At 41.1% G+C, this 22,584-nt stretch overlaps 1 protein-coding gene across 10 annotated transcripts in view; it reads left to right on the plus strand.

The window, feature by feature from the left end:
• Positions 1-384: 384 nt before the first annotated feature.
• DPYD (dihydropyrimidine dehydrogenase) overlaps positions 385-22,584 on the plus strand; it is a 331,722-nt gene continuing 309,522 nt past the window's right edge. For 2 of the 10 annotated variants that reach the window (XR_013183268.1, XR_013183269.1), the window contains exon 1: positions 573-780. Coding sequence is in view for 4 of the 10 variants with exons in the window: in XM_054638674.2 (XP_054494649.2) it covers positions 742-780 (39 nt within the window). In the remaining 6 variants the exon portion in view is untranslated. Of the gene's footprint in view, positions 781-6,777; positions 6,876-22,584 lie in introns of those variants that run through there. The other 8 variants (XM_054638674.2, XR_013183272.1, XM_077182189.1 and 5 more) reach the window with 8 other exon arrangements.

Consider the following 22,584-nt stretch of genomic DNA (forward strand, 5'->3'; position numbering starts at 1 on the left):
ATTATACATACCGTAAATATTGCGTTTCTAGTGTTAAACAATTGCAATGTTGGTAGGCTGTGACCTGGCCTTCGCGCACCACTCCCACCTGCTGGATGGATTGTGCGAGGGGAGGCTCCCAAGGGGGAAGGCTCGCTGTCCCTGCGGGGAGAAGGGTGAAGGTTCAGGGACAGCCCAGGCCGGTGCTGCTGGGAGGGTGTAACCCTGGGAAGGGTCACCGCTCTTTGCTGGGCAGGAGGGCGACCCCAGGCGCAGCAGGGCTGGCTTCAGCCGCGGCGTGCAGGCTGATCCTGTGGGATTTCATGAGTGGATAAACACAGCCAGGGCGGCGTTTGGTCCCTCCCGTGCAGTTTCTCGGCCACCACCAGGGATGAGAGGGGCAGGGCCGCAGGAGGCCGGGTGCGCGCATGGGGCCGTGCAGGGACCGTGCGGAGGGCGCAGCGGCGGGGCGCGGCCCCGGGCCGTTCCCGGCGGGGCGGTGTGCGGGGAGCCCCGAGCAGCGCTGCTGCCGAGCCGCGTCCCCGCCGCTCGGTGGCCATTGCCGCAGGCCCGGGGCGCGGGGCTCGGAGCGCTGCCGCCCCGCGGGACACCTGCCCTGCCCGGCGGGGCGGCCCCGGCCCGGCGCGGGGGCGCCCGCCCACCTGGGCGTTGCTGCCCGGGCTGCCGGCTCCGCCTCTTCCCGCTCTCCGCTCCCTTCCACTCCGGGACTGCGGGGAGCTGGGGGAAGGCGGTGCGGACACCATGGCTCGTGTGCTGAGCCGGGACCCGGTGGACATTGAGGTACCCACTCGCCCTGCCGGGACGTGCGGCTGTCATTAGCGGGGAGGGGGCTGTGTCCGGCGGCGCCGGCGCCCGATAAAGTTTGGCGGCGTTAGGAAGTCCCTCGCCGCTGCCTGCCGGCTGTGCCCGGAGCCTCGTCCCGCCGCCCCTTTCCGTGCTGTGCCGCGCCGTGCCGACCAGCCCCGGCACCGGCCCCTGGGGCTGTCCTGCTGCCCGGGCAGCCGCAGCCCTGGCGGGCAGGGGCTGTCGGGGCAGCGCCGGGCGCACCGCTCCAGCCGTGCCCCCGTCCTCGGCACGGCGAGCGCGGCCGGTGCCCGGCCGGGGGCCGTGAGGGGGCGGCGCCCGCCGCCTCCCCTCTGCTCGCCGCCTTCCGTCACTCCCCGGTGAACTCGAGGGCAGGATGTGACCGAGCCCCATCTCCGGGGCAGGTCGGGCTCCCGGCTCTGGCACGGTTCTTGAGGGGCGGGGCTGCTCGGGGTTCGTGACCTGGTGAGCCCTGGACGGTCTCAAGGTCCGTGGCCGATGGCCTCGGGCTCGGCGTCCCTTGGCTGGCTGTGGGCCAGAGGAGCTGTGCGGGACCCGGCTCATCGCTGTCCTTGTCACGGGTCAAGCTGCGCTCACGGACTGCACCCGGTCTGCTCGGACCAAAACAATTGCATGGGAGGCTGAGCAGGAGGGCCGGGCTAGTAGCCTCGCTGCAAGAGGCGTTCTCACCTGTGGCACTCGAGGTTTTTCGTGACATTCCTTGCTGCAGGTCGCTGGAAGGAGGTTCCGGACCTGGCCTTGGAAAGGCGGAGCTGAGGTGGGGTGTGACCAAGGCTGGTGCCCTGGCACACGTGGTGAGCTCCCGCTGGTGTTAGCCAGGTTGCAAGGTTGGACTTCAAGGTAGCATTTTCCTACCTTTCCCAGAACCTCACGTTTGGCTGTAAACTTCAGCTCTTTGTGAAGAGTCTAGTAAAACAAAAGCAATAACAAACGAACTTGTGGTTAATAGTCTTGTTCTAGCCTGACACAACTTTTTGTTGTTATATACCTTGAAGTGTAAAATGTTAAGTTTAGTTTGGGCTATTGCAGATCATTGAGGCCCAGACGTAATACACAAATACGCACAGCAAAAACTTGAACACATCTCTAGGTCAGTTGTGACTGAATTTTATCATTAGTTCTTGTATTGAGTTTTTGTGTCCAGTCCATTTCCTAGCTGAGCTGCTGTTTAAACCATGACTAATGTCCAGAAATGATCTTACAGATACTCTGATAAAACTGAAGCATGGAATGGATAGGAAGAATGAACTATCGCAGAAGTCTTCCTGGCAATTAGGGAGACACTGTGGTATGAAATCGTCACTGTCTCTTACCAGCTCAGTGTTTTCAGAGCAGCCAGTCTTGGATTTTTCTTCAAATGTTAAAGTTCATTTTTCTATGATAAAGTTTTGATTTTAGTTGTTTGGGTTTTTGAGTACTTTCCTTAAATTTTTAATGCAAAATGTTTTTTGTATAGCATTGTTTTGCATTTCTAGATACTTGTTACTCAGATTGAAAGAACAATGTTATGATAGGATCCTGTGTTGGTAGCAGTATGCAGTAGTACATGGTTTAGGAGATGAGTTGATGGATTTTTAAAAGGCTGGCGTTTACTTTACTCTGAGGTTTCAGATACAAACTTTGGTCAGTATCTACTGTATATTTGTTTTCAGCAGTCCTTTAAACTAGCAAGGAAATCAACGCAGTCTCCTTCTAACCAAACGTATTGTCCTGTCCTGCCCCCATCTATTCGAATAAATTTAGTCATTGTATGGTTTGTCTCACAGATGAGTGTATCAATAATTACTGATAATCTAATTGCAGCATTGTAGCATAGGACTTTATTTTTTTGGGGGAGGAAGTGCTGCATTTTCAAAAAATGTGTTTTATCTTTGTCTTTGAAGTAGGGACAGTGCCTGCTAGCTAATCCTATCATTGTAGATAAATATTTTCAGTAATTTGTTTGTTGAGTGGAGGAGTCTATCAATGTGAGCACTGGCAGCACAACTTGAATATTTTGGTCACTTTCTTGGCTACAGTATAAATGATGATGACATTTGTCTCAATGGTTAGTATCTCAAATTTCTATAATAAAATATTAAAAATGATCTCTTAAGTCCTGGTGCTACTTTACAATGTATTTAAATAGTTAAGGCTGGATAAAAAGACATTGGTTAAAGAAGAGGCAAGAATCTGTGCTAGAGGTAGCTAAAATCATGGATGATTCTCCAAGTTATTTTACAAAAGAAAACTTCCAGGAAACTGTCCCTGAGAAATCTTGTCCCTCTTGCTTGGCTTAGCCAGCAGCTTCAGTCTCTGGACCTAACTAAAGAAAATGAATAAATTACATAGAGAGTTGTTTTTTCTAAAACCTGCCTTCCAAATTGTGGAAGACTAGGCGTGTTGTGATTTAAATGCTTTTTGTTGTGATTTATATGCTTTTCTCCAATTTGATTTTTTTTAACACTAAAACAAAAATAACACCCAAAATACAAAAAAAAACCAACAACTCTCCCCTCAACTACCAGGAACTCCACAAACCCCAAACATTGCCTTTTTAAAAATAAAGTCAACTATCAAAGTGTGCTGCTAATATTCCTTGGACACTGATACTCTAAGCAAAAGGAAAGAAAGCTTGTTTAAAAATAGCTCCATGTGAAAGTACCTACCTTGGATTTATGGTATAAGGACTTGCCTTGGGTTTTTGTTTATTATCTCTCTAAATCTTTACAAGAACTTTTGAAATCTACACTATGAGGGCAGCATTTCCTTTCTAACTTGTAATGTGAAACTGTTAAATGTACATTTGAGCTCCAGAGAGTGTTTACAGACTTCATGTAAACTTCCCAATGATACTCTGGGAAGGAAAGTCTTCCATTCTTTTGTCTTCTCTTTTGTTTCACCTGATTCCTGACTATCACTGTGTGTAAACCATATATAATTACATCTATTGCAATCTTCAGGATTCTTTGAGGAATTAAAGTTGTGAAATCAAGTATTCAGAAATTAATGAATTGCAAAATGAATAGAACAGAATCTTGACTGACATAGTTTAGCATTGTTCTCTGCACCCTGTGTTTTCCTGACTGCATTCCAGTGTTGCTCTATAGTCTCTCCTCTTTACTCGGTGATGTTTGGGTTGTGGATGCTTTCCAGCTCTCTGTCCCCTTGACTACAGTCTGGGGAGAAGAGTAGGTCTCCCACTTTTTTGGAAGGGGCTTCTTCTCAGCAGAGTGGGGACACTTTGCCACGCTGTTGTCACAAATCTGAAACATTCAGAGAAAACGAAAACCAGCCGCCCAACACAAGTTAGTACGAAACAGCAGTATTGTTCTTGCAGTAGGTAGGCAGTATGTTGGCACTTCACAGATCTGTCCTTCCTTCTGAATCGTGTGTGTAGGTTTAAAGGGGAATTGGGTGTTGATGAGTGGGTAATTTCCTGCTAGACCAGCAGCTGGGTACCTAGAATGCTGTCACAGCTGTTTCCACCCCAACACTGAACCTTGACTTGTGAGAATAAAGTGAAAGGTGCAAAGGGCTAGAGCCATGCTCTGAAATTGCAATCAGGGAATTGTGTATTATCAGGGTAAATTTGTGTCACTTTCACTTAAAATGCAATGAACAGTGTTCAGTGGACAATGAACTATAACGATGTTATGCTTTCTCTTCATTTAGCTTCAGAAAGTATAAATGGCTCTTATATAATGTATTTTCATTTCAAAAGTTATATAATTCATCCACGTATTTCTTTGGTGTTACTTCAGGGTTCTGAGAAATGTTTCTTAATGGCCAGACTGTGTCCATTGGGTGCTGACCTTAGTGAGGACACAAGAGGCTCCAGGAGTTCCTCAATGCTCAGTAGGCAGTGTGTTTGTTCATTTTGAGTTCCTTCAGCAGCAAGTTCTACACTGCTGTCTGAATGTCCTAATGAATGTGGGGTGAGGCTATGGGCTGTTTGAGCAGCTCACTGATGGTACAGACAGCACATCTGCACTAAAGGCCTGCAGCTGGTTCCAGAGTCAGGCAGGGGAGCAGAGTCCCTTGTGCCATGTTTCCTGCTGCATGGAAGGGTCACTTGGGAAGTGCTCCTAAGTCTTGAGAAAGCATTATTGTACAGCCTGCAAATTCCACAGTGTTTTAAGCAGCAGGTTTGATAGCGGTGGCAGTTCTTCATTGCCTGGGATATAGTTAGCAGCTGTTACCAAGCATGGGCAAGGACAGGAAGGTTGGCAAGTTTCACATTTATTTTTCTCCCAATGCAAATGGACAAGAACAGTGAAAAAGTTGCAGGTAGAAAGGTATGTCTCAGGGCTAGGCTTGGTGTGCTCACAGTGGGAAGGAGGGCAAAGATTGAAAAATAAAGAATACTGTAAAAAACAGGAAACCTCCAGCATGATAGCAGGGAACTCTACTAGTCAGCATGGCTCACAAAGTTGCTAGGCAAAGGTCATGTGAATAAATATCTGAAGCTAGCTTTCTTTGATCTAGGCTAAACTTTTATTTTAAAAGCCCCACTTATTACAGTATCTCTCTCTGTTGTAAATACCTGCTAGTTTTTTGAAGTTCCATAATGAAGCTTTAATATGTAGAATGTTTTTATGCTACTGCTTTATAGCTTGTTGTGATGATCAGATGGCTGTTCCAGATTGACGGCTGTGTCTTCCTAGGGTCATTTCACAAGCAGTCAGTGAGAAAACAAAACTTTGCTGTTTTTGCCTAATGAATTTCTCAAGCCTTTTCATTGTTTTAGTGGTTTTATTGTAATAAACTCTTAGCTGAGTGGAACAGCAATTATAGCATGATTGCTTAGACCTTGTGGAAGATTGTAGACCACAATTATCACGTCGGTCTTAGAGAATTGAACAATGATTTACTCATCAGGTTAAAATTTGATCTGGCAAGTAGGGAGGAAAGTCTTCTGTGTGAAATATTTTTTCTTTTCATGTTTTATATGCAAATCCTGTTGATGCTCAAGGAATTATGTATGGTCTTGCCTCTACTGTTGATAGTCTGCCAGTCTGTAGCAGTCAAGCCCTCCAAATAATTATGTCGGGGGAAAAAAAATCCCTTTTCAAAACTTGTGCATTTCATTTTTCTTCAACCTTTGTGTTTTAATGTTACTTTCAAATTAAACTCCCATTTTCCCCATCCTTTAAATTTTTACTCTTTTTGTGAGGTCTTTCATGTAAGAACTGCTATTCTCACCCTTCTCATGGCCGAGATTTACAATTAATCTGCAGTTAGCAACTCTGAAAACAAGAAGGAACTGAAATTGATTTTATTTTAGTTACAGAAATGAATTTTGTGATGATTTTATGTTGTAGACCAAACTGGAAATTTATTCTTCCCTCTGCTTAGTGTCACATCTTTTAAGAAAGTGTAATTACATGCTGATATAGAAAGCTGATATCCATGAGGCAGGATTTTGCCGATCTGCTGTGACAAGAGTGCAGCACTGCAGGGCAGGCATTTGAGATGCATTTGGAAGAGTGCAATTTTAGCAGCAGGGCAGGACTTGCCCAGTTTTCAGTGCAGCCCAGAGGGGTGTGGCTGCATCTGATGGGCTGGTATTTGCTTGGACCCAAGACTGCTTGGCTCTCTCCATCCTATTGGCCAGTGTACATGTGTGGTGCAGTTTGTGCTACCCAAAGACACAAGCTGCTGCTTTTCAAATTTACACTTTGAAAAATTCTACTGTCCCTCCTATCCTATACCATTTTGCCAGTGTCAGTAAAATGACTCAGGGAACACAAAAGTAACTGGTACTGAGTTGGGAGCACACTTCTAGTTAAAATATTGAGAAAAGATGAAATTCCTGGTGGCTGCAGACAAGCTGGATTGAATGTGTCCTGTTTGTTCTGGCTATGCTAACCCTTTGACAGCACCGAGTTCAAATCAAAAACTGCTTTCTCTCCCTCCCTGGTTGCCTGGCAACCTCCCTCCTCTTATTAGCATATGATTTCTATTCCTTTTTTTATTTCATCAGTACAGTGTTACACACTCTGCTCCCTGCCCTGTGCTGCCGCCTTTGAGAAGAGCAGGATTTGTGCCTTTATATGAGACTTCGGCAAGTATGTGATTTGGCAAAGAAATCAAACATTTGGGATTAGGAACCTTTGGCCATAAATGCCTTATCAGAAGCTCAGAGGGTGGTGTTTGTGTGGGCATGTTTTTCAAAGTCTTTTCAGTTGCATTTGCTGTCATTTTTATACTAAGGGCAGAATTCTTGCAAATCAGCACAGCATAAATCTCTGGCATCCCGACATGTGCAGAGCATCAGTTTGTGAAACCTGCCAACAGAGATTGGCTACACAGATCTTGGGGGGCATTTTGCCCTCTTGGTCTTTATGCAGTTCCGTAATGCAGTATGCAATGCCATAATTCAAAATATAAATTTATAAAATATCCAGGTCAAATTGTGATTGGGGAAGAAGGCAGCTAAAGTAGTAAGTGGGAGAATTGAACTAAATTCTTCAGTTTTCTTCTCATAATAATGCTTTTTTGAAATTAGAACATTTTGCCTTTCAGTTGGCCAGGTGTATTCTTTTATGAAATAACAGGTGATTCAGACTGGGTCTATACTTTAAATTGCTTTTTTTCTGTTCATAGACTCTTACAACTATAATAAAGATTCCAATTTTTTTTTGCTCTTGCATAGGGCAAAGAATGTAAGATACAAGTAGGAGTAGAAAAAAACAGCACTAGCAGCAGAAATTAGAAGATGCAGTGAGGAGGAAATGACAAAGCATGTAAGTTTGAGGAGTGTTTATATCAAGATATGTAAAGGAATTTTTTCTTAATATTATCCAAATCATAAATCACAAGTGAAATAATCTACTTTTTCAACATCCTTGTTCTGAAGGAGGGTCAGGTGTCTCAGGAAGTATTTAAGGGGGTTGCTAGGGCATGTAGGAAAAAAATGAGGGAGGCCAAAGCTCAGTTCTTACTTAATTTGGCAACTTTTATAAAGGATAATAAAAAATATTTTTATAAATGTATTAATGGCAAAAGGAAGGGTGAGGCCAAACTTTGTTCTCTACTGGTTGTGGAAGGGAACTTAGTAATTGCAGATAAGAAGGCAGTAGAAGTGCTTAACACCTTCTTTGCCTCAGCCTTTAGTGGGAAGATGGCTTGTCCTCAGGACAGCTGTCCTCCTGGGCTGGTAGATGGTGTCAGGGAGCAGAATGGTCCCCCTGTTATCCAGGAGGAGGCAGTCAGAGAAATGCTGAGCTGCTTGGATGTTCATAAATCTATGGGACCAGATGGGATCCATCCCAGGGTGATGAGGGAGCTGGCAGATGAACTTGCAAAGCCACTCTCCATCATTTTCCAATAGTCCTGGCTCCCTGGGGAGATTCCAGATGACTGGAAGCTGGCCAATGTGACACCCATTCACAAAAAGGGTGGGAAGGAGGATCCTGGTAATTATAGGCCAGTCAGCCTGACCTCAGTACCCAGTAAGGTGATGGAACAGTTTATAGTGAGTGTCATCACACAGCACTTACAGGATGGCCAGGGTATTGGACCCAGCATAGGTTCAGGAGAGGTAGGCTGGGTTTGACCAACCTGATCTCCTTTTATGGCCAGGTGACCTTCCTGGTGGATGCAGGGAAGGCTGTGGATGTTGTCTGTTTGGACTTCAGCAAGGGCCTTTGACACTGTCTCCCACAGCACACTCCTGGAAAAGCTGGCAGCCCATGGCTTGGACAGGAGCACTCTGTGCTGGGTTCAGAACTGGCTGGATGGCTGGGCCCAGAGGGTACTGGTGAATGGTGCTGCATCCAGCTGGTAGCCAGTCACCAGTGATGTCCCTCAGGGGTCTGTGGTGGGGCCAGTTCTGTTCAATATCTTTATTGATTACATGGATGAGAGGATTGAGTCTTTCATTAGTAAGTTTGTGGATGACATTAAGCTGGCAGCATGTGTTGAGCATGTGGGAAATATAGGTTGGATATTAGGAAAAAGTTTTTCACAGAAAGAGTGATAAAGTGCTGTAATGGTCTGCCCAGGGAGGTGATGGAGTCACCATCCCTGGATGTGTTTAAAAAAAGATGGGATGTGGCACTTGGTGCCATGGTTTAGTTGAAGTGTTAGGGCATGGGACTCAATGATCTTGAAGGTCTCTTCCAACCTAGTGATTCTGTGATTCTTATGCTATGGTCTGAGTTTGGCAATTTCACTTATTTCCTCTGTCAAAATACTTAGACCTTCCTGTGAAACATCTGGGTTCTTACTGTAGTCATAGCTGCCTTCCTAAACCAGTGCAGAATTTTAAGTGGTTTTAGGTGTTGCAGAGACATTTGAATTAAGAGTAAGCCCACCTATAGGAGTATTTTGTTTTTAATAATGCTTTCAGTATTTAAAGATATCATTTCAGAAAGCATTCTTAGTTTGATAAATATTAATGTATGTGATGTTGGTATTTAATTTGTAGATTTAAAGTGATAAACACAATGAAGTCCTTGAAATGCCAAACCTTTCATCTCTGCTCAAGCCAAGGTTCAATTTTATTTTCAGTATGACATTTGCTGCCTGAAGTGTTACAAGTGACTTGACCTTAAAATTACGTTTATTTTAGTTCATTGAAATGGTTGGCCTTTCCAGTTCAACTTGACACCAACAGTGCAAATGGGAGAAGGCAGACATGCTTGCCTGTGACTCTATTTGAAAGCAAATTAAAAAGGTATCTAGGTGATGAATCTAAATATTTCCATTTAGATGGGATGCTAGTCATCAGTTAAAGGCAATCATGGTGCATTCTGACATTTTAATTTCAGGTTCAAAAACAATTATATATGTAATTAAGGAGCAAAGTGTCCAGGCAGCCAACCTGTCTGATTTACATGTCTTGTTGGGGTGTGTGTGTGTGGTTTTTTTAATAGAGGTACCTGTGCACACCACTTTGAGACTGTAGAAGGTGGAAAACTGGAAGGTTTGATTTTAGTTAATGTGTTCTTCCTAAGGACACTCTTCTTTCAAGTATCAGTCACGCATTCAATGTCATTAGGCTTGTATTTATCATGGAGATTGGACTCCACTCCATTTGCAAAGTGGTTGTTGGGAAACCTAGTTTATTTATTAGTATATTGCTGCATGTTTGCCTTGGTTTTTGGTGTGATTTTGTTGACTGTGCTCTGAGAGGCCTTATTTAAATTGGAACGTCCATTGAAATGAACTTTTCTGGCTGGGTTTTTTCTCAGTCAACAAAACATTTGGCCAATGTGGAGAGAATGAAGCAGGCTGCTGTGCATGCCTCCTAAGGCAGGGATGTTTTGTTGCACTGTGCACTCTGTGCAGGGCTGTCTGCACAGCATTGAGAGGGGTCCTCATGCTGCCCAATTGCATCTCTGTCAGTCAATTAAGGAATGAGAATACTGTGCTCTGAAGGGAGCCCTTTGCACTCTTGCGATGAAAGGACAGAAGGCAGGAAGAGCTTCTGAGAGAGGAAAAAATGCTAATAAATATGTGGAGGGATCTACAGGGAAGGAGAAATAAAATATACACTGAAAGCAGGCTATTGCTGAGTTTAATAATCACAGCATTTTCCTGTCCAGCCGTTGCACTGTTAGCATCTATACTAGTGTCTTGCTCATTATGAAATGCTTGGGTTTTCACTGATTGTGAAGGGCATTCTATGAAACCCAACTCTATTCTGCTCTTAACAATGCCTGACTACCCTTCCATCCAGGCATGTCTAGCATCCATGCAAAACTCCAGAATTCATTTGTGAAAGTAGGTAGAAATGTTAGAATAAGTTATTAAAAATGTAGACCCATAATGGGAGCAAAGAAGATTGGAAGCATAAAGGGAGGTTTTACACCTGGAAGTTATTATAGTTATTTAGATTGAGCGAGAATAATAACCAATTGTTTTCTAAGATGTATGACACATTTATGAAAAACCTTGAAGGATAAATGGATCTTTTTAGTATGCTACTTCCACAAAGGACTCTATGAATAAAATAATAGTGAGAGAACTCTCAGTGGATGCTGAATACTGCTAATTGATGAAATTATTACTTATTACACTGCAACTGAACTCTGCTTAGAAACACTATTTTCAGTATGATTTTTTGAAAATGACAGCTGAAGTGTGAGAGGCTTTGTATTGAAAGTGAATAGTGATAATTTCTTGATATCTTTGAAATGAAAGATATTTCAATGACAGTTAAAACTGAAAAACGTGTTTTTTCTTAAGTGCACAAACCATGGACTATGACTATGAAAATAAAATGAACTTTTCTAAAATCAATAAAGTAGACTTAATGTGGATTTATGAAGCATTTTAAAAATAACTTCAAGTATTCTATTTATAATAAAGCAGTCAATTATTTGTGTCAGCAGTTTTCATATTATGTCACATTTTAAGGTTAAAAATGGGGTTTGTGAGATAGAGTGTAGCCATCATATTAAGGAAAAATCTTAATTGTAAATTAAATCAGTATTGAAGAATACTGCTGATTTACTGCTCAGGGCAAAAACGGAAAAGACTACCAGATTTTCCTTGGTTTTCTATTGATGAAATTAGAGCCTGCTGTCCTTCTTGGTGTGTCTAGTTAGGTCTGTATACTAACTCTTATGGATTGTTATCAGTAATTGGTGTGAGCATCTGCGCTCAAAGGATCACGTGTAGTGTAACATTTTGGAATATGATACTGGTGAATACAAGATCTAATTTTAGCCTTAGCAAATCTGTTCATCAGTGCTAAGATGAACCTCTCTGTTAATTTCAACAGACTGCAGCATCTGAGGGACAAAGTAGGCTTGTGCAAAGTTATGCACACGCTTGTGTGGGGATGTGTGTGTATGCTACAGGAGCACAAGATGGGAGACTAAAAGTGGTTCCCAGACTTAACTCTGTTTCTGTTTTAAAGTTGTGTTTGTTATTGCCCTTTTTTCAGTTCCAATCGAAAATGCAAAATTTGAAAGATTTTAGTAAGCATGAACATAGCTTTTCAAAACAGATGGAAGTGAGATAGTGACAAAAGAGTTGGGAGGAAAAAAGCGAAGAAGATAACCACAACAGAAGCTGTTCTAGAATGTTGGTGATGAAATGTAGAAATAAAATGAATACAGAGCAGAAGAAAATGAAAATATTATCTCTTCTGAAAGTATCTATAGTGTGAGTAAAGTTTCAGTAGTCAGCAGTAACCAATACTAAGCTGAAGGGCCAGTGCACTTTTGTTAGGATAGGGTATGATAAGAAAGAGATTCTGGAAGACAGTAGAATAAGAACCGGTTCTTCAGTGAAGCAGAATAGCTTGCATGCGGCTAAATCATGGCACTAGGTGAGGAGAGAAGATGAATTGATTTAGGAACCCCAAGAAGTATTTAGCAATAAACCAAAGTTAGATAGTTTTTAACTTCCAGTATAATGTTCTTTATGCACTTAATCAATGAGCTCTTGGTGAAAAATACATAAGAAGTCTTTAGAGTTGCACAGTGCTGGAGCAGGATTCTTGTCATGTTCTCTGATTTGCTTTTGTAATCTTAGCTGAACAGCAAATGAGTTCAACTTATCATCCAGGTTTTCCTTCCATCCTGTGCAGGACAGATCAAGAACATGGGGATGGAGGCCTTCTTGTTCCAGGGGTGACTCCAGTAATGATTAGACTATTTTACCAAAGTGTCTGTTCTTGTAACTATTTGTGACACTTCCCCAATTTTTTCCATATTTCAAATGGAAGCTGGGAACTCATGTATTTGAGTACAGGTAAGTATTTAAACTTAGGTAGAGTTTCAGGCTGGGAGCCATCATCCTAGAGGCTGGTGTATAAGTCCAGGAGGGTAAGAGAGAACAACTTGTGGTTGTGTACCTCCTGTCTCTTTGGTGTTTTGTCAGAGCCGTCTAAGGAGTCCTGCTTGGCATACTGGCAGCTGTGAATCCCCTTCTCAGGTACTGTAAGAAGAAGCTTAATTGGCTGTGCAACTTCCACTCCTGGAGTTAGTCACCTGCCCTTACTTACAAAGCTTCCATGTCTGTGAATATTGGCCCTGACTCAGGAAAAGGGAGCAAACAATAGCTAAAAGAAGAGCTGACCTGAAGTTGAGTGGAAAGAGCTCAGTGTGACTTGGCAACAGGGCTCAACTATATCCTGAGCTGCATCAAAAGAAGTGTGGCCAGCAGTTCGAAGGAGGTGATTCTTCCTCTCTACTCTGCCCTTGTAAGACCTCCAGCTAGAGTACTGCACCCAGCTCTGAGGTCCCCAGCATAAAGAAGATGTGGACTTTTTAGAGTGAGTCCAGAGGAGAGCCAGAAAAATGGTCACGGGGCTGGAATACATCTCCTCTGAAGACAGGCTGAGAGAGTTGAGTTTTCAGAAGAGAAGATTCAAGAGAGACCTTAGAGCAGCCTTCTGGTACCTGAAGAGGGCCTACAAGAAAGCTGGAGAGGGACTTTTTTTTTTAACAAGGACATGTTGTGGTGTGCCAAGGTGGATTAGCTTTAAACTGAAAGAATCGGTTTAGATGAGATATTAGGAAGAAACTCTATATTGTGAGGGTGTTAGGATTCAGTTTAAACCCAGAAAAGCAAAGAAAACTGTCTCTGTGTATAAACCAGAAAGAACTTAGAAAGTTCAAAATATACCCAAAAATTAGATTAGAACCAAATGAGGTTAGATGTTGGTGCAAAAAAATTGGTATGTTTTATTTAATAGTAGAAGAGCCAAAGAGGAAGGAAAGAAAGAAAAGTGTGTGTGGGGGTTGGGGAGGCAGGGAGACAGTGACCGGGGTTAGGTGGAAGCGCATCACTCATCCGAAGGTCCCAGTCATGTCTTGTTGCTCCCCTCCACCTGGTGGTGAGAGTCCCCTGCCTCATGCCACATGCTGAAGAGTGTGGAATTCCCTGGATTAATGCATGCTGTGGGCCAGGTGGGAGTGCCCACGTGCCTCCCTTGCAGGGGCCAGTTTGACACTGTCCCTGCAGCAGGGGGGGGGGGGGTCTGTTGCATCATGCTGCAGTGCTCTGGTGCAGGGTCTGGGCACCCTTTGGGGGTCTTTGAGGGCCATGTCAGCCCCTTTGCTGGGGATAGGCTTTTCCCGGGGTGAAGGGCCCCTTAGCTGAGCTTCTCTGCCCACAGGAGGATGGGTGGTCACTGCCTCTCACCAGAGGCCTTTCCAACACACACCCAAAGCCTCTCTCCCTCCACCCTTTGGTGTCAGGGTCTGTTCCAGCCTGGCAGCTGATAGCCCTGGGGCTATCATCTCCACCCCATTAGGCTTGTACTTTGTGAATGTACCCATCCCTGACTTGTTACTTTATCTTATCTTCATCGGTGAAGGTCCAGGGTCTCTCAGAGGCCTATTCAGGCTGTGCTCGTGATCTCTTTAGCTTTTGTAACACAGTTCTGCTGTAATAGGCAAAAGTCTTTCATGAAAACGTTTAAGTCATAAACGATAATATTTCAGTCTCTGTGGTAAGGCACTGAACAGGTTGCCCAGAGAAGTTGTGGGTGCCTCATCCCTGGCAGTGTTTGAGGCCAGGTTGAATGGGTTTGAGCAACCTGGTGTAGTAGAAGGTTCCCCTGCCCATCACGGGGATTGGAACTGAATGAGCTTCAAAGTCCCTTCCAACACAAACCATTCTATGATTCCATGAAGTAAAGATTAAATCCACATTTCTGAAGCTGTCAGGCACAGAAGTGCAGGAAGAGGGTACTTACAGAAGAGTAATCTGGGTGCCTTTCCTTTATTTAGTTTCTAAAAAATGTTACTTCTGTTACAGCTCTCCCTGTTGCTCTGCAGGATGTGCTCCTGCTCATAACAAACAGCAAACAAAGGGATGCTGCTCTGAGACAAATGGTTTTTAATACTTCCATCCTAATTGAATGATAGCATTGTGGTCTTGTATCTTCTGTTCTAGGAAAGAGAACTTGGACCTGCCAGCAAGATGGGAATTTTACTTTTTTTTAAAGTCCAATACTTAGATTTTGATGCAGTTTGAAATCCACAGCCTTAAAATCATTACAGTATGTTTATAGGAGAAATATTTTGCTGTAATTTTAGAAAACCTTACAAATGATAAAAATAGTTCTTCCCTGTTCAGAGGTCTCACAGCAGAGGTGTAATTTTGCTTAATAAATAAAAGAATAAGAAAATGCTTCTACATACAATGCTCTTTAATAAGTATTTAAAAGTAAGTGTTCTCTACAAGCATGAGACAAAGTATAATAGATCAGAATCCAAATGTTTGCTGGCATGTTTCTAGATTGGGCAGCCTTATCTCATTATTTTATTTTGAGTATCACCTCTGCTTCCACCCCACACATTCATCAGTATTTAATGTCCATAAGATTTGAAAATCAAAATTGTAAGAGTAAAGAACTCCAAGGAATTTTCTATATTTCCTATTACTGATATATGTTCCACTCTCATCTATAGCATGTGAGTCCCTGTATACTTACAGAGTGTCAAGTTTCTTTGCTTGGAGGTGTCAGCATCACTGTGTGCTTCTGCAAAAGAAGACAATGACATTTTAAAACAAAAAGGAGAAACTGGCAACAGTTTCTTCTTGCCTTTCTGGCGCGGGCTGTCAGACTTTGTTGCTTGAAAATATGGTGTGGTTTTGGTTTTTTTAAAATTATCAGACATTTAATAATATGACTTCACATATACCTATTGCTTATAGGACACAATTAACAAATCATTTACATTTCCATTTATTTCTACATGCTAATTTTTTTTTCCTTTTTGATTAGGATGCTCTTGTGTATGCTCAAAGTTAATAGAAAGTTTGTAGTCCCATTGTCAATTTTGCATTTTACCATTGTATTAAACAGTTGCTATTGACATTTTTGTAAGAAGTTTGCACAGTAGTTGCAAAAAGGTAGGTTTACTTGTTACTTCTTCATGTTGCAACAGATTTAGAAAGTCAGTACTGATATGTAGTTGGCACGTTCTTGGAACAAATACAAATGTTCACATTTGTTTCAAGCACTGAATGTACTAGATCTTTTGGATGTATATTTTTAGTCTCATCCTTGCGTTTCAAGTTCATTTATTAGACTTTGAAAATCACCTTTTAACAAAGTTTTCAGAACATTGCTTTGCTCAGCTAAAATTAGTTCCGCTGATTTTGCCAATGATTAAACTTAAGCAGTATTAACTTTGCTAATTTCTCTCCTCTGATCAAAAGTTAGTAGAGCATTGGCTTGTCATTAACAGACGTGTCCCTAATGCAGGTTTGGGTTTTGCTTAAGCAAACACTCACAATTGAGGGTCCAATTCAGAGATTCAATTATGGGGATACAGTAGCCTTTTATTGGTTCTGAAAAAGTTTATTTTCAAAGGCAACTGAGATTGCTTTGCCTTGTGATCTGTTTGTCTTGTAGAAAAATAGAAGTGAGATGTAAATGTATATATGTGATAATGATCCTTTTTGCAGTGATCCTTTCAATAAATGACTGTGTGAGTGAGCTCTTATCAAATAACATTTGTATTCCTCATGTAAGAGAGCAATTTAATGTGCAAGCATTTGAGACATAGATCAATTTTACACTGAGGAAAAGGAAAAGTTCTGATATACCTGTGATGCAAACCTAATATTTTTCTGAAGCTTTAAGTTTTGATTTGTAAGGGAGGAAGATGTTTTTGTTAGGAAGATGAAAAAATGTGACTTTTGAATGTAGTGGGTATGGCAGACTGGAGACCATGTACGTGCTTACTTCTAAAGTAACAGCAGTCGTGAAGCTAAGAATCAAGGCTGTGACGTGTGTTGCTCTGGTTTTTTTTGCACTTTGCCAATTAGTTGGATGATTAAAGTTGATGTCCAGTTAGGGAGAAAAATTACTAAAATATTAACTGTGTGTAGAGGGATAGCTTTAAAAAAATTCAAAACCTTGCATTTTAAAGGCTGTAAATTAAGCAATGTTTTATTCAGCCAAATGAATACAAATAGTGAATTCAATGCTGAGTACATTGACAAGAGCTGTGCTCAGCTATGTCTTCTCTGAATTTTGTATGTAAAGGCTAATATTTTTGGATGTATTTTTTATAGTGCAAAAACTATAATGATGATCATGTTACACAGTAGTAGTGTCCCTGGAGGAGCCTCAGAACTGATCCTGTGTTGTGGTGAAGTTTAAGCCTGCTTTAGGCTGTGTGGTTTTGATTTATATATGCTTGTGTTAAATGCATGAATAATTCACTGATACTGGTACTACTTGGATACTCCAGTAAAGCCCGGAGGGTGAGTATTTGCTTTGGTATTCCCTGTGAGGTCAATGCATTTCTGCAGAGATTAGTTGTGTCAAGGAGGTAGCATGCAGAGTTTCCAAGAGCATAATTTACCACCCAGAGCACTTCCCATAGAGGAGAGTAGTTGGTATCTATGGGAAACAAGTAACACTTTTTGGGTTTCATTTTAATAAACCTTTTAGAATTTACAGTAATACCTAGCACAAAAATGCATTGCTGAGTTAGAGAAATCAAGCGCTCAATCTGAAAGTTAAAGTTTACAGCACGATTGTGTAAACCCTGCTTAGGGCTGTGTAATTTTGCTGCTTTGTTCATGTGTAATGCATTAACTTTGTTATGTAACAGAAAGTGCATGAAGTCTAACACACTTTTGTTAACATAGATGTATTCATGACTAAGACTTTCCCGACTTTTGTGGGAGTGATTTAGAAAACTGCTCATTTTGTTAAGATGTAGTATTTATATATTGTGGGAAAATCTGAGGACCATGAAATTCTGTAGTGGTAAAATTGAAAATCCCAATATCTAAGTACCTAGTAATGGATCTAGGACTACACCTCTAGGATACTAGTATGCTATGAGGGTGTCACAGGGTAAATTGTCATTCTCTAAGTTTTAGAGGCTTTGCAAGGGGTGCAAGAAATCAGAAAAGTGTTTATTGTGCTATCAGCAGTTTGTTTTATGGGGAAATGTGAAGATGGAGATATAGCACTGAAATGCTGTTATAGGCATATGGCAGTGCACAGGTAGCACATGCTTATCACTAGGTCATCCATTGGCCTTAGTTCTTGATCCATTTTGAAACTATCAGCTTGTGTGGCTCAAAGAAGAAATTTGTCTTGTGATTGAAAGTTGAGTCTTTTTCCAGCTGGGTTTGAATTCATGCCTTGGTCATCTTCTACACTGATGTGATTTTTCAACAAAGTTCCTTATTGTGGTTCATCTAATCTCATGAAAACAAATACGTTTGAGTTCTTTAGCCTTTGATTGAAGAGCAATTATTCCATTAGTTTCATATTCAGATATACTAGAAAATATTAGCGTAAAAGCCCCAGGTATTTGTTTCTGTCAGTGAAGTAACACTTGCATAGCTTTGAAATTAATTGTTTAGTATGCTCATTACTCTTAGAAAAAATAAATATGTTCTCATTATGTTCACTTGGTGAGCATATGTATCTTGCAATACATTTAATATTACTTGCTGTGAGGGAGATTACAACTCTTTTTAAGGAAATTGGGTAGATTAATGGAATGGGGTGGGTTAAATTGCTCTCCACATGCATTCCCTAGCATGCCTGGCCTACTCCCGAATTTTAATTGATGTATATAAAAGTGTTTAGCTGAGGGGGCTCTGTGAAGCAACAGGATTAAATCAGGATATAGCCAGTGTTCTGCAGGGGCTGGGCTAAGGAAATGAGCTGTGTGCTAAAACAAGGAGACTGACACATGGGACCTTGTTTTATTCCCGATCACAGTCTGTATGTGAACTGTTGCATTTTCCACATCTTCACTGTGACAGTACACCTATTGATCTGTGGTGAACTTCAGGAGGTGTTTTGGGGCTGTTCCTAGGAAACTTTCTCAACAAGCTACAGGAAATCCACAGAATCCTTGAAACAAGCAAATATTTACTTAGTCTTTTTAGAATTTTACGGAGTTTTGATATCACAACCTGTGACAGAGCCTGAAGATAGGTTTTCTGATCCTTATTCTGGCTTTGACTGAGCAGTAATGAATATGAGGATTACTAAGCACTAAATATTCTTGGTGCAACTCATTGGTTTCAGTAGGAGGCTCTCCAGAAGAAGAGTGAACTTTAACCATTGAATTTTTCCAAGTTTATTGTTTTGAATCAGAAATAGAGTCCACATAAGGAAGACACCTTGCTAAAGTTGTTACTTTTGGGGAGAAAAATGTAAAGCCAAAGATTTCACACCACAGTGCTTTAAAGAAAAGCTTTCAAAATTTGAATTAATGTCACATAATTTACAAACACGCTGCTAAACTCACAGGACTTTTTGATGACTGTCTTAAAGTTACTGCAGTCCCACGTCCCACCTGTGTTCTAAATCCTACTTTTTTCTTGACAACATCCCCTCTCTGCTGCATGCCTCCCAGTCCCCACTGGCTTTGGAGCATTCCCAATGAGCAAAGTGATTCCATAACTTTATATTTTATTTTGCAGAATATGCACTTAATTAAGAATCACATTTAATTGAAATAGCTTCTTCCGATTTCAGGAAAAGAGTGGCTTTATGAGATGAGAATAAAAAGTGCTTTTAATGAAATTAAAAGCAAAATGAAATGTCTTTAGAAATTTATGTTGCATCACTGCAGAGCATGTGCCAAGCCTGTCTTGATTTACCTGAAAGTGCTGTATCAGAGACAGGACTCCCAGCTGGAGAGTGTATCCTGTCCTGGATGACTGCTTTGAAATCACTTACTTGGAGTAATATTAATTCAAATTCCTGATAAATTACTCACTGTGATATAACACGCTGTTTTAAAACTTTTACAGCCTTTTCATTAATAGATGATAGTGAAAATTAGAGCTAGTATTTTTTGTGTAGACTTCTTAATCATGCCATTTAAAGTAGAAGCTAAGCAATAAACATCTAATGAATGGCTTATGGTAAGTTTAATCTCAGAAGCTATGTTGCTATTGGCACAGATCAACATAACCATCTATCAATAAATTCTCAAAATTTAAAAACTGTAGCTATGACTTATGCATGCTAGTCATTCTCAATGCACATTACATATGAGTAGTTTATTGCATTTTAGGATACTTGCAACCTAAATCGATATCTATTAGACATAACAAATATGTTCCTTTCTAGAAGGGGATGTATTCTGAAATTGAACCATTCTCCTGTATTTTTTAGCTTTTAATAATTGTTGTCTTTTAAAAGACCTGAAAGAAATAATTGTTATGGGTAATTATTAAAGGAATTCCTTAAGGTAATGATATTTGAGCAAGTCATCTGCAGAATATATTTGAGTTGCATTCCACAGAGATGGGCTCCTTGGCTTTTTTACTGAAGTGAAGTCTTCAAATTAATCTATGGAAATAGTGAAGGAAAATATAATACTTTGGTGGTGCCCATAATCATCAGTGCTGTGCAGAGCTGCAGCTTTAACTCAATTCTGTGTGTTGTGCTTCTGCACCAAGAGTCACAAACTCAACATGGGTTCAGTTCACTTCTGTGTCCTTAGCCATAGCTCTGTCTCTTTCTTGATCAGCAGAGTACCACAATGGATTTCTACTGAAGTAAAGTATCCTTATATTCTGATTTGCAGCCATTAATGATAATGGACTTATATCTACTATTAATGAAATAAATGGAGCCAGTTATGTAAAACTGTAAAGATAAAATTCCTAGGTTCTGCATTACTGTACAAATAGCATCTTAATGTGAAATCCAGAGTTCTTAGTACTTTGAAAAGGGATGCATTATGCACCTGCATCCTCTGTGGGGGAGCTTGAGTCTTGGCCTTTCAACATCTGGAGATATCAAACAACAGCTCATCTGTCAAGAATGAGAATTTATGTGGCAGAATAAGCATGGGATTCAGACAAGCAAGATTGCAGGTGCCCAAATAATTCTCTTCACCAATGAACTCTTCCCCTGCTTGGATGACCAGTGTGTTTGAGAGACTGGAGGTCTCAGGTTTCCTTTCTTGCCTATCCATGTGTTTGGTTTTTTTTTCGGTTTTTTTTTTTTTTTGTTTTTTGTTTTTTTTTTTTGTTTTTTTTTTGTTTAGTTGTGTGTATTCATTGTTATTTGCAGTATCTATTCTAGAACTTTCTTCTCAGTAATTTTGCACTTACTGACTGACCCATCTGAATTTATTTGTTAAATTTACTAAATGTTTGACTAGCCATAAGCTGTGAAAAGCCAACCAGGGAACTGAAATGAATAGGAAGAAAACACCCTCACTAATTTCACTTCTGACAGTTCAACTGACCCAAGAGCATTTACATTATTTTCCCATTTAAGCAGTTAACTTCTGAGTTGTTCTTAAACACCAGGGACCCCTAGCTAGAGCAGCCACTTTGGTCAGCAATCCAAGATTTAAGCAGGTAGTATATTATTTATGTAGTGGAAATACAAGCAATTTTTATATTTTATATGTGATTTAGTGTTTTCTGTGCCAGTTTTATTTCAGATTTAATTCTGGGACATGCTGTGCTATGTAGTCCTTTTGGATTTCTGCAACTGTTGCTCTTGGAGCCATGCTCCTGCTGCAGAATTCCAACAGGAGCAAACATATGGGGATTCTTCCGTCCTTGGCTTGCCCCACCATTTGTTCCATGTTTTAAACCAACTGGTGCTGTACCCAGTGGAGTACATCTGTTACAGTTTATTGCTAGAAATTTGCAATTCATTTCAGTTTGCTAAAATAATATTCATGGCCAAGCATTAAGCAATTACAAAAGAGAGTAGGCAAAATTTTCCTGAAGTTTTTATGTGATGCAGAACCTACTGCCCAGCTTGGGTAATTTGGGTACTGAACAGTCAGATAATGGTCTGACAGTTGAGTTTGATCATCCTGAGAAAATCAACTATCCACTGAGATATCCCTTATGTGGATGTCCAATGCTCTGTTTTAATTAAGGGCAAAATAAATTGGCATAAATAACCACTGAATGCATTTGGTTGACACATCTTGCCTGAGGTACTCATCTGGGGAGCACCCTGAACTGCAGCAGAGTCTTTGCTGCTGGAATTACAGGGGCACATCCAATAACAGCCTGTAACTCTTACTGAAAGTCAGCAGCATGTAGGCTGCTAAATAGTCTATATGTTTTTTGAATGTTGTACCTCACTTTTTGTCTCTGTGCTTCAGACTGTGTTGGGCTATGTTGTTGTTTGCAGAGGTGAGGTTTCTGGTTTGAGGGAAAATTGGATTACCAGTCATTACCTTCAGAGTAAGGCGTTAAGTAGTTGAGTAGAAAGTGACTCCTTCATATTTGACATAAGAAGTCCCCATAATCAGTGCAATAACATCTTAGTTCAAGAGATGACTGTTTCATCATTATCACCCTCTGAAGCAGATTTTTAAAATTAGGAAGAATCACAATATAATATTCATAACCCCATCACACTCATCATGTTTCTGTAAGTCAGTCTCGCACATCTTTGACATATAGTAACAGAATAAACACACTCTGCTCACTGTAGTGGAGACATGTAGTTCTAAAGCCAAGGCTTTTTTATAGGTAAACTTGCAAACGAATTCCAGAAGTTACAAGCTACAGTGTGCCTATTTTTGTTCTCCATCACAGACCTGAGCCTGGATCTGTCTCTTGGAAGCCTTTCATATTCATCCCTTGATATTAATGAGGTTGCTTTTGCTATAGAAATCTGTTACTTGCCTAATTTGTAAAAGAGTTTTGGTTCCAAAAATTTGATTTGATTTGTTGAGTTACATTAGGGTAGTGCAAGACATTGCAAGCTTCATTCTGCCTGTGTTATGAGACCACCACTTTGCCTTAAAAGTATGGCTACGTTCCTGAGATTTATTTATGTCCTTGCAAATAAAAGCATTTGAAGATGAATGAGTTAACTCATCAGCTCAC

Source organism: Agelaius phoeniceus, chromosome 8 (genome assembly GCF_051311805.1).
Source record: "Agelaius phoeniceus isolate bAgePho1 chromosome 8, bAgePho1.hap1, whole genome shotgun sequence".
In the NCBI taxonomy this organism is placed as follows: Eukaryota; Metazoa; Chordata; class Aves; order Passeriformes; family Icteridae; genus Agelaius; species Agelaius phoeniceus.